The sequence below is a fragment of the Bufo gargarizans genome, chromosome 5 (assembly GCF_014858855.1).
Source record: "Bufo gargarizans isolate SCDJY-AF-19 chromosome 5, ASM1485885v1, whole genome shotgun sequence".
Classification (NCBI taxonomy): Eukaryota; Metazoa; Chordata; class Amphibia; order Anura; family Bufonidae; genus Bufo; species Bufo gargarizans.
Genome location: NC_058084.1, coordinates 151,094,244 through 151,107,060, shown reverse-complemented (window position 1 = coordinate 151,107,060; position 12,817 = coordinate 151,094,244). Strand labels below are relative to the sequence as shown.

At 44.0% G+C, this 12,817-nt stretch overlaps 1 protein-coding gene across 1 annotated transcript in view; it reads left to right on the top strand.

Moving 5' to 3' along the window:
* The window catches only part of PTPN2 (protein tyrosine phosphatase non-receptor type 2), a 93,696-nt gene that overhangs the window by 67,110 nt on the left and 13,769 nt on the right, over positions 1 to 12,817 (top strand). The window contains exons 5-8 of the mRNA XM_044295722.1: positions 2,487 to 2,624; positions 2,739 to 2,948; positions 6,577 to 6,720; positions 10,314 to 10,486. Of these exons, the coding sequence (XP_044151657.1) occupies positions 2,487 to 2,624; positions 2,739 to 2,948; positions 6,577 to 6,720; positions 10,314 to 10,486 (665 nt within the window). The remainder of the gene's footprint in view (positions 1 to 2,486; positions 2,625 to 2,738; positions 2,949 to 6,576; positions 6,721 to 10,313; positions 10,487 to 12,817) is intronic.

The window sequence follows — 12,817 nt, the reverse complement described above, 5'->3', positions numbered from 1 at the left end:
ACTGTCATGGGTAAAGGGGTAATCGGTTGCAAAAAGGGTTGATTATTGGCTTTTGGGCCAAGGGTGGTAGGATTTCTGAAACTGCGCAGTTTGTGAACTGTTTGTGTGCTGCTGTGGTGAAAGTGTATCGTGAGTGGACAAAAGGCACCATTGTGAATAAGTGGCATGGAAATTGCAAGGCACCACATGCCACTGATGTGAGAGGTGAATGTCTGCTTTAAAGGTGAGCAAGAGCAGACCAACGTGCTACAGTGAAGCAGCTCCCCACCAAATTTAACCAGGGGGCTACCAGACATGTGTCTAAACCAGTTCAGCAAACCGTACCACGTAAGGGGCTCTGGAGCAAACCGTCACTGCTTTGGCAGAAAAGGCTACAATTTTCACTGCAGTATCTGAATTGGGCCTCCGCTGATTGGCAAAGGGTTGCCTTCTCCGATGAGTCACATTTTCTTCTTTATTGAATGCATTGATGTTGGTGAGAAACATCAGAGAACAAACACCCTGCAACCATTGCTGCAAGAACACAAGTTGGTGGTGGCAGCCCTATGGTCGAGGGCAGGGATGCTCAACCAGCGGCCCTCCAGCTGTTGCAAAACTACAAGTTCCAGCATGCCCTAAAAGCTGTAGTTGTAGTTTTGCAACAGCTGGAGTGCCGCAGGTTGAGCATTCGTGGTCTAGGGATGTTTTTGTGACATTCTCTGGACTCATCCATGTGAAAGGCGCACTCAACTGATTTGAATATGAATCCATCCTTGCAGATCACATACACCCCCATGCCTGCTGATTCTCATACCTGGGGTCGATGGGATCATCCAACAAGACAATGCGACATGTCTCACACTAGAAATGTCTGACATTGGTTGGAAAAGCATGACCAAGACTTCCAATTACTACCCTGACCCTCTAATTCCCCAGACTTTAACCCAGTTCCGCATCTGAGGGACCACCTCGATCATCCTGTTGGTCCTATGGATCCCCCAGCAGCTGTGGAATATACAGCAGTCAGCATGGCTCCAGATACCTGTGACAACCTTCCAGGACCTTATTGACTCACTCCCGGCCTGTCTAGGGACTGCCTGTGCTGCACACGGTGGTTACTTTGGACATTAGCTGGTGGTCGGAATAATGTGACTCGACTGTGTGTATATATAATATGACACAGCTTGTGCACCACCAATCAATATCCCAGGTCAGGGACCAGCAACCTCTGGCACTCCAGCAGTTGTGAATCTACAACTCCCAGCATGCACTTTGTTGGATTTTCTCTGAACTCCCATAGAAGTGAATGAAATATGGTGGGAGTTGTAGTTTCACCATACCTCCCAATTTTTGAAAAGCCCAATGAGGGACAACAGCAGCATAGCATAACTCTGCACCACACACAGGTAAACCACATAACACACGTTCCGGATACACTTCCTTCAGGAGCCATAGGGAATTGGTACTTGAGTAACTGTACATCCCAGACCCATACAACCAGAGGTGGTCACATGAATCTATTACTAACTACTGCCGCCTCCAGTTCTGACAGCTCCTCATTATATCAGTTTGTCCCCAGACATTGATGGGGAATTGGCACTCTTCAGGGCCTTGCCCCTGCCCCTTGCCCATCTTTTTGCCCGTCTTATCCATGATGCTGGTGAAGGCCTCCCTGGTGCCGGCTTAGTTTTCCATATGAGTGTGATTCTGGAGCTTTGTTATTGGAAGTTTCAGGCAACAGCAGTATCGCAGAGAAAGCCTCGTGTATTAATACGCAAGACAAAGCAGAAAAGCGCCTGTACAGGCATATATGACACTTGTGCAGGCGTTATTGCAACCTTTGTGAGATGCAGTGACCTCATCACATCTGCTGAGTAGGAGAGCGAAGGCTGATTCCCAGCCGGAGAATGATCCTCTACCTGTGCGCTCTGCTCCACATCTTATCAGGCACGATGATGTCACTGCATCACACCTACTGCCGGGGAGACTACAGGTCAGTGAATGGTGGAACATGGATCTGATGGTTCCCCGCTTCACCACTGCATTCAACTGTATCTGTGTCCTCAGAATGGAGATACATTGGAAATCGGGATCTACCTTAGCCATCCCATAACCATGGGAAGGCTGCCGGAATCTGTTACTGTGCCTCTGGATCCCGGATGGTTGGGAGGTTTGGTTTCATGACGGTTAAAGTCCTGAAGGTTACTAAACCCTGTTCTAGGTAGTAAACTAGTTGACTAAGATCTACTGGTGGACTAATGACTGGTCCTTGGTGGATCGCTGAAGCATTAGCTCACCCTTTAGGACTCTTCTAGTCCACAAATGTTGGAACCGGCAGTGGCGCTTATAACTGTCTAGTACAATCCTGTTTACCGCCTCTTGCGCTCCAGCACACAGCTTGTGGCTGTACACAGGCTCTGAAATACAGCCCATCATTGACTGCTAGAAGATGTAGTGACACGGTAGAGGCTTCAAGTGACAATGACATTTTCTTTCTGTTGGTGCAGGTGAAATGTGCACAGTATTGGCCTGCTCCAGAGGCAGAGGTCCTTCTCTTTAAGGAAACGGGGCTATGTGTCAAACTAATGTCTGAAGATGTCAAGCCCAATTACACAGTCCGGTTATTGCAGCTACAAAACATCAATGTAAGTGTGAGATCATGTAAAATACAGTCCTAACCGGGACACTTCATGCAGTTTGTCATAGTAGCCTTGGAATGTTATACTGTTAATCATCCTTTTATATGCTTTTTGCTTTAGACTAAAGAAACCAGAGAAATTTTCCATTTCCATTATACCACATGGCCAGATTTTGGAGTTCCGGAATCCCCGCGCTCGTTCCTTGACTTTTTATTTGAAGTCCGCAATTCTGGTTCCCTTGGTCCTGAATATGGGCCTTGTGTTGTACATTGCAGTGCGGGCATAGGGCGCTCAGGGACCTTCTCCTTGGTGGACACCTGTCTTGTTTTGGTAGGATTTTTAATTATTTTTTTTGACTTTTTATATGTTCACTTGACTTGAGAGAATTGGGACATGATATATCATATTGCCATGACCAAATGTGCATAACCGTGCTTAAAGTGGACCTGTCATCATTTACAACTAAGGCTACTTTCACACTCTGGCTTTGTGCGGATCCGTCATGGATCTGCACAGACTGATCCGTTCCGATAATACAACCGTTTGCATCCGTTCAGAACTGATCCGTTTGTGTTAACTTTAACATAGCCAAGACAGATCCGTCTTGAACACCATTGAAAGTCAATGGGGCACGGATCTGTTTTCTATTGTGCCAGATTGTGTCATAGAAAACGGATCCGTCCCCATTGACTGTGTGCCAGAATGGATCCGTTTGGCTCAGTTTCGTCAGACGGACACCAAAACGGAACGGAGGCAAACTTATGCATTCTGAGCGGATCCTTTTCCATTCGGAATGCATTAGGGCAAAACTGATCCGTTTTAGACCGCGTGTGAGAGCCATGACGGATCTCACAAACGGAGATTGTGTATAAGTAGCCTTATACCTTCTTTTGTTGTCCGTCTAAAACAGATTCCAGCCAACTTTTATTTTTTTCTCCCAGATTCCCACTCATTCCGCTGTTATGGCGCCTAATATGTAAATGCATAGTAAAGTGACAGGGAGGAGGAGACATCTGCGCTCCTCAGTGGGTCTAGTCTTCTCCCTTGCTGTGATGCTGTCCAGTTGATGCAGACCATTTCACAGCAAGGAAGAAGACCTGCTGTTCTTGTGAGATATATCTAATCTTGGGAGGACAGCCTATGTAAGAAAGCGTTCGGCAGCTGACACAATTGTGATGAGATATGAAGACTGCTCCAGAATGACTATCTCTTGGATATTCCACCAATGTCACATAGATGTGTGTCCCATCTCTGACACCTACACCTATCTCTTAGGCTACTTTCACATGGATCATGGATCTGCGCAAACGCATCAGTTCAGATAATACAACCGCATGCATCTGTTCAGAACGAATCCGGTTGTATTATCTTTAACATAGCCAAAACGGATCCGCCTTGAACACTATTAAAAGTCAATAGGGGACATATCCATTTTCTATTGCCAGTGAAAACGGATCCGCCCCCATTGACTTAAATTGTGTGTCAGGACGGATCCTTTTGGCTCAGCTGCAAGCAGCGTTTGTGTCCGTCTCCAAAGCAGAATTGAGGCGGGACGGAACCAAACTGATGCAATCTGAGCGGATCCTTATCTATTCAGAATGCATTGGGGCTAAACTGATCCTGAACGGATCTCGCAAACTGAAACCAAAACGACAGTGTGAAAGTAGCATAAAACGGTCCCCTGATAGTGAAGGAGAGCGCACCGTGTATGTGCTGCGTGCTCTCCATGCATTTCTATAGGAGTCCTGCAAATAGCCAAGCGAGCATGCAAAATGAATGGAGGGTGACCACACAGCTATCTGATGTTGTCCAATGTCTCATGAGAAACCCCCTTTAGGCTACTTTCACACTTGCGTTCAGAGCAGATCCGTCTGGGGTCTGCACAGAGAGATCCGCTCCTATAATGAAGACGATGGGATCCGTTCAGAACGGATCCGTCTGCATTATAGTTTAGAAAAAATTCTAAGTGTGAAAGTTACTCAGACAGATCTGTCCAGACTTTACATTGAAAGTCAATGGGGGACGGATCCCTTTGAAAATTGAGCCATATAGTGTCAACTTCAAACGGATCCGTCCCCATTGACTTACATTGTAAGTCTGGACGGATCCGCTTGCCTCCGCACGGCCAGGCGGACACTAAAACGCTGCAAGCAGTGTTCGGGTGTCCGCTTGCTGAGCGGAGCGGAGGACAAACTGTGCCAGACCGATGCATTCTGAGCGGATCCGCATCCACTCAGAATGCATTAGGGCTGGACGGATGCGTTCGGGGCCGCTTGTAAGAGCCTTCAAACGGAACTCACAAGCGGAGCTCCGAACGCTAGTGTGAAAGTAGCCTTAAAGCCTCATTCACACGTCAGTGTTTTCCCATCAGTGATTGTGAGCCAAAACCAGGATTGGAGCCTCCACAGACATAAGGTGTAAGGGAAAGATCTTCACCCGTCCTGTGTTTAGAGCCACACCTGGTTTTGGCTCACAATCACTGATGGAAATCACTGATCGAACACTGACGTGTGAATGAGGCTTAAGACGGACAACAACAGAAGGTATTTTTTTTTTTTTTTATATATAATGACTAAACTACACTAATAAGAATAACTTACCGTAACTTGTGGGTTTGTGTTTCAAGGGAGGCTGTCCGCAGTTTTGAATATGCTAGACTGCTGACAGCAGTAGGTAGATGGTTTTTCTCATCAGGAGTAGTGTGAATATGAAGTTATATTCTTACAGATTCTGCTCTCTTAAGTGCCCCTTAAGAGCTTCACTGTGAATTGGCATTTTCTTTCTACAGTGAGTTACAGCTGTAGTGGTCTGTTAGTTGAATGCTACAGCTGTCGCTCTTAGAAAAACAGATGGGTAGTGCAGAGAGCACTTTGTGATGAAGCTCTGCCTCCTTGACCTTACAAGAGCAGAATCTGGCAGAATAAAACTTGATATTCACACTACTGCTGATGAAAAAAGCACCACAAGAGGTATGTTTGTACTGCTCTCCCTGCTTAATGGTGTCTACAGTTTAAAGACTCATGCATACGGCTATAGCCGTTATTACAGTCCATAAATTGCTAATCTGCAAAACACGGATACCAACCGAGAGCCTGCAGCCATTTTATTTCTCTCCTTCACAAATGCCCTATCCATGTCCGCAAAACGCACACAAGGATAGGACGTTCTATTTTGAAGTGAATAGGTCTGCATCCGGATGTGAACAAAAAACAGTCGTGTGCTTAACCCCCCTAGGTCAAAACTGCTGACAGATTCCATTTTAAAGCCCTCATATAATGTGGATGGATCTGCTATATGTTTAGCTCAAAAGGCACAAAAAAATTATTGTGCTGGTAAGTGGCCATGTGGCATAATATTACAGCAGACCTGTTCATTAAACATGGCACCATAATGTGGTGACCGATTTTTCTTTGAATGGAACCTGTCATTAGTACCGACCAAACTTTTAAAGGTTATGTACACCTTTTTGGAGGCATTTTTTTTTTTGTTTTGTTGCATTGTACTCTTTTTGAGCTAAAAATGTTTTCAAATCTTGAGCCCCTTTCTCTGTAGAGCCTTGAGATTCTTTAGTAATTTAGAGATGAGGTTTATTAGATGACCCAAAGTGAAAGTACAGTTCAGACAGCTAGACAAACGGTTAACCCTTTGTGACAGAACGGCTGAATATTTTTAATGTAGACCATTTGAAAAAATGATTATATTTTTTTTGCCCAAAATGAGTAAAATCATGTAATCATAAAAAAATTGCCCCTAAAGGTGTACATGGTCTCTTTAAGTGTGTGGTAATATTACTCTATATGTACTGATTGAATAAGTCCGAATCTACTTTACGGTCATAGAGCAATATCGCTTAGAAACATTGATGTTTAGTATAGAGGAGGCTACTGATGAACTGCTGTCCTGCAGAAACGATTATGTACGTTGGGCTTCTCTTCACTATTTTAATCTTTCCCGTTAGATTGAGAAACGAAGGGACCCTTCTACGGTGGATATTAAAAAGGTGTTGCTGGACATGAGGCGCTACAGAATGGGCCTAATACAGACCCCAGGTCAACTAAGGTTCTCTTACATGGCCGTCATTGAGGGAACAAAGTCTTTAATGGTAAGCTCAGCAGGACAGGTTGGTATATCCTATGTGCACACTGTTGCCATTTGCCTGCATTTTCTCCCTAAAATGGAAATAATTAAAGGAACACTCCAAGCTAAAACGAATCATTTTTAAATCTGTTCCACTGGGGCAGATGATATTCCATGGCTTTTACTTGCTGGTTTTCAGGTTTGGTCCTGTAAATGGACTGTAACAGCTCCTACTGAACGTCACTAGGGTGACAATGGCTGACGTCACAACCAAGATTTTAGATACCACTTGTGATCACCCAATGATCAGTCTTTTTTTTATTTTATCAGCAGCACCTTTTCACATGATAAATATTAGGAATGAGCATTCGTATGTTCCCAACACTTAAACATTTAAACATTTTGTCTAAGATTTGCCGATCATTTTCTGGTCCGTGTGGCTAAACGTGCCATGCAATTATCAGACAGGGTGGGATAGGATTTCAGGCTCTTAAAATTCTCTGGAGGAGTTAATACAGTAAGGCTAGCATAGCGGACTACACCGCTCTGCCCATGAAAAGGACTGGAGTCCACTGATGGCACAATGAAATGACAGATTGGAAGTGGAGAAAAATGTGTTGTATGCAGTATAACCATGAAAATACATGAGCTGTGCCCAACAGGGGTATAGGGAAACTTCATGGGAGTATAGAGTCAAGTAATAACTTGTTTTGGGGTTCAAGCCCGTTCTACAGAATGATAGAACATCCCTGTGTATGTTTAGCTTAACCCTTTCAGGAACAAGCCATTTTTCACCTTTCTGCCCAGGCCATTTTTAGCAAATCTGACATGTCACTTTATGTGGTGATAACGTTAAAACACTATTACTTATACAGGCCATTCTGAGATTGTTTGTTTTCTTTTTTGGGGACCTTAGGAGTTTAGAGGCAAGTTTTGAAATTTTTCTGAAAATTTCTAAAACCCACTTTTTGAGGACCAGTTCAGGTCTGAAGTCTCTTTGTGAGGCTTACATAATAGAAACCACCCAAAAATGACCCCATTTTAGAAACTACACCCCTCAAGTTATTCAAAACTGATTTTACAAACTTTGTTAACCTTTTAGGTGTTCCACAAGAATTAATGGAAAATGGAGATGAAATTTCAGAATTTCACTTTTTGGGCAGATTTTCCATTTTAATCTTTTTTTTTTTCCCCACTAACAAGGCAAGGGTTAACAGCCAAACAAAACTTATTATTTATTGCCCTAATTCTGTAGTTTACAGAAACACCCCATATGTGGTCGTAAACTGCTGTACGGGAACACGGCAATGTGGAGAAGGAAAGGAACGCCATATGGTTTTTGGAAGGTAGATTTCACTGGCATAATTTTAAGCTGCCATGTCACATTTGAAGACCCCCTAATGCACGGACGCGTCGATGCCTAATATATATACTTTTTGTTTATTTATGTTTTACACAACAGCATTTTTTATAAAAAAAAAAAAATCATGTTTCAATGTCTCCAAATTCTGAGAGCCCTATTTTTATTTTATTTTTACTTTTTGGGTGATTGTCTTAGGCAGGGTCTCTTTGGGGTGCATATGACTTTTTGATTGCTTGCTATTACACTTTTTGTGATGTAAGGTGACAAAAAAAGTTTAGTTTTTTTAGCACAGTTTTTAATTTTTTTTTTTTTTACTGTGTTCACCTGAGGGGTTAGGTAATGTGATATTTTTATGATACACTTACAGCCTGCTTGCCTGTGAGATCCAGTGAGTTGTATCTCACAGGCTCTCCCGGAAGGCAGTCACAATGCCTAAGGAAGGCATCGGGCTGCCATCGGGTCCCCGTCACAGCAGCAACCCGATGGCTGCTTCCTCCCTGCACGGACATCGCACGTGCCGTGGTCAGCTCTGACCGCGGCCGTGCAGGGGTTAATGCGCCGTCATCGGTCATTTCACAGATGCCGGCGCATACAGTAGGGGTCCGGCTATCAGTGACTTCCGGACCCATGCCGCGGATCGGGCGGGCGCATTACATGTATGGCGCTGGGCGTTAAGGGGTTAAAGAAGTTTTGAGTACCTGCCCCTGAATGGTGTAAAATAAAAAGTCATGGTATACTTTTACACCATTTGGGGACATGTGGCAGATGTTTAACTCCTCGGACAACTCCTTTAAAGGGGTTCTCCAGCTCCTCTCCCTCGCCTAAACTGTGAAAGGAAGCATGCTTACCTGCTCCCTGCTGCTTAGTTCCAGCTCCTTCGGTCCACATAACCTACATAGAAAATGCCAGACCGCTAATACTGATTAATTCTTTATTACAAAAAATCACAATTAAATAAAACACAATTATTTACATGCATAGTTTAAAAAATTGGTACAGGAGATAAAAAACGGCATCACTGGAGGAGACATACAGTGGACGCAAGTCCTAATTAATCCATCATAATTGTTACTAAAGTGCATATATAGAATTCATTGAAAAGCAGGACAGTGAACACAGGTCCTGATTACTCCGTCATGATTGTAACTAAAGTGCATGTATAGAATTCAATTGAAACAGGACATAGGACAGTTACCCATACTGTGTCTCCTCCAGGATGGCGCCAACCCCAACGCGCGTTTCAGCGTACCTTTGTCTGGGGGTACCAGACGAAGGTACGCCGAAACGCGCGTTTGGGTTGGCGCCATCCTGGAAGAGACACAGTATGGGTAACTGTCCTATGTCCTGTTTCAATTGAATTCTATACATGCACTTTAGTTACAATCATGACGGAGTAATCAGGACCTGTGTTCACTGTCCTGCTTTTCAATGAATTCTATATATGCACTTTAGTAACAATTATGATGGATTAATTAGGACTTGCGTCCACTGTATGTCTCCTCCAGTGATGCCGTTTTTTATCTCCTGTACCAATTTTTTAAACTATGCATGTAAATAATTGTGATTTATTTAATTGTGATTTTTTGTAATAAAGAATTAATCGGTATTAGCGGTCTGGCATTTTCTATGTAGGTTATGTATTAGTAATGGTACTGCCAAAGGCTTTTTTGTCTAAAGAAGTAATCATCCCATGGTTGGGGTATTTATTGGATGTTGTCCTTCGGTCCACAACTGCATCACCATGCTTCAGTCCCCGGCATGGACGGAGGTCACTTGCTGCTGCAGCCAGTTACTGGCCACAGTGGTCAACGTTCCCTCAATCGGCACTTCACTGGGTCACATGGTGCTTGGCGGAGGCATCACTGCTGCAGCAGTACATGTGACCCCCAATTGTACTAGAAGTTCACAAGTGTGGACCACATCACTGTGGACTGAAGGAGCTAAAACCAAGCGACTGACAGTATGCTTTCCCCCACAGTTCTGTAGTGGGAAGCAACAAGTGTTAAAATTCTGTAGAACCCCATTAAGACACTCTTGTAATTTTTAAAAGGAGTGCTACAGGGGTGTTCTGGCTGTATGAAGGGCATGAAACCATCTTGTATCTATCTGCTTTCCAGAACCCTTTAATGAAGGTCTTGGAATAATGAGAAATGTTTCAAATACTTTTTCTGTGAAATAATTCTCTGAAATAATAATTAAGAATGTGTTATCTCTGTGCACTCTTGTAACCTTGGTTCCTTTTACTTAACCTTCAGAATTTCAGAAGAACTTCAGAAGGACTTTCCACAGAAGACCAGCCTCTGAAAACAGACGGCAAACAGACAGAGGAGATTTACAATGGTAACAGGCTCTCCACAGGACAAGAGCAAACTGAGACGAAATCTGAGCAGTTTAATATACCACAAGCAGCAGATGGGGACCCACGAAGGTACACCAACAAGCAAGGTCCTTTTTTGACCATTAAGTTAATATTACAAAAAAAGCTTTTGTTATGTAGACAAAGGCTGGTTGTAATGGAGAAGTCTACTGGAAGCAAACTGTTTTTTCCAATGCAGCACCTTCAGTTTTTGGTGTAGTTAGCTAATTTTAAATACTGTAGTATGAAGTTCCGACTAAATGGAGGAGAGCCCCCCCATTCAAGGTCCTAGTCAAATCTGTGGTGTACATGGATAGTACATTGATTTAAATTAGGGCTCTTTCACACTTGCGTTGTTCTTTTCCGGCATAGAGTTCTGTCGTCGGGGCTCTATGCCGGAAAAATCCTGATCAGGATTATCCCAATGCATTCTGAATGGAGAGAAATCCGTTCAGGATGCATCACGATGTCTTCAGTTCAGGACCGGAACGTTTTTTGGCCGGAGAAAATACTGCAGCATGCTGCGCTTTTTGCTCCGGCCAAAAATCCCAAACACTTGCCGCAAGGCCGAATCCAGAATTAATGCCCATTGAAAGGCATTAATCCGGATCCGGCCTTAAGCTAAACTTCGTTTCGGCGCATTACCGGATCCGACGTTTAGCTATTTCTGAATGGTTACCATGGCTGCCAGGACGCTAAAGTCCTGTTTGCCATGGTAAAGTGTAGTGGGGAGCAGTATACTTACCGTCCGTGCGGCTCCCGGGGCACTTCAGAGTGACGTCAGGGCGCCCCACGCGCATGGATGACGTGATCGCATGGATCACGTCATCCATGCGCATTGGGCGCTCTGACGTCATTCTGGAGCGCCCCGGGAGCCGCACAGACTGTAAGTATACTGCTCCCCCGCTCCCCACTACTACTATGGCAACCATGACTTTAATAGCGTCCTGGCTGCCATAGTAATACTGAAAGCATTTCGAAGACGGATCAGTCTTCAAATGCTTTCAGTTCACTTGCGGTGTTACGGATCCGGCGGAAACTTCCGGCAAATGGAGTACACGACGGATCCGGACAACGCAAGTGTGAAAGAGCCCTTACTCTGTAATGCTTAAAGAGGCTTTCCGATCCTTTTATATTTATGGCCTACCCTCTGGATAGCCAGTCCGTATCTGATTGGCAGAGATCTTACACCCTGCACCCCCAGAAATTAGATATTTAGTAGCTCTGGTGCCTGATGTTGGTGCTGGACCCGCAGTACGGGCACGGGCTGCACGCATACGTGTGCATGAACCCTTAATGGGCTGTCTAGAAAATAAAAACTAGTTTTAAACTACTTCACAAAGAGAAAATGCCTCTTTAAATATGAAGCCCTTTGAGATAGATGGATAGGCTCTAGGTCTATCATCTCGTAATCTGCCTACCTGACGTCCTAATCACCATAACCTTTCACTCTGACACGGAAGAACTGCCCTATTTCAACCATACATATATGTCCTCCCATTCCATGGGGAATATTCTTTGAACTGGATATTCCTATGAATCTGCCTGTAGAACGTAGTGTACGGCTTGCAGTAGGTTTTTTGAGAAGTATCTTTCTCCTTGTGGGGAGGGGGGCGCAATGTAAGCTATATGTTTTAGGACTTGTCAATACTGAGAAGCACATTTATTAAGACCGGCGTTTTAGACGCCGGTCTTAATAAAGCCCTGCACTGGCGCCGGCCTCTATAACTTTTTTCAATTTAGGAGAGCTTCTTTGCTGTCTTTGTTTTAGACTATTTTCTACGCCTAAAACAGCCGTACAAAATGGTAAATGGCCTGTCCCCTCCTTTACCCACTTTTTTAGACCTGGCGTAATCGGTGAAAAGTCACAGATTGCGGCGCAAAGGACCTTTGTGCCGCAATCTGCACCAGAAATAAGCCTAATAGAGGCGTATTTCTATTTCATAAATGACTTCCTTAGTTTGTATAGGCATTTTTTTTTAACATTTTTCAATAAAAATTATCTGATTAAAAAAAAAATATTATGCCACTTCCCGGCCCCCTACTGGCCTCTCCCTCCTGGTTCCTCTCTACACATAGGAAATTACCACTCAGCCAATCACTGGCCACGGCGGTGACCTACCTAAGCCAGTGTTTTGGCTGAGCGCCATTTTCTTTCAGTGGAGAAAAAGCAGAGAGTAGCAGGGGAACCGGGCAGCATCAAAACACTAGAGGTGAGGGATTGGTGAGCTCAGTATACCTTAATTTTTGTACCCCATTGTGAACTTGTTTAAAAATTAATTTTCCCTGCACATTCCCTTTAATTCTTCCTGGAGGAGGCCACATAAGTATTATATTGCCTTCTAAATGAGCAAAGAAGCTAATTTGTTAGCAATACTGTGGATGTCTTAAGTCCTTTTTACA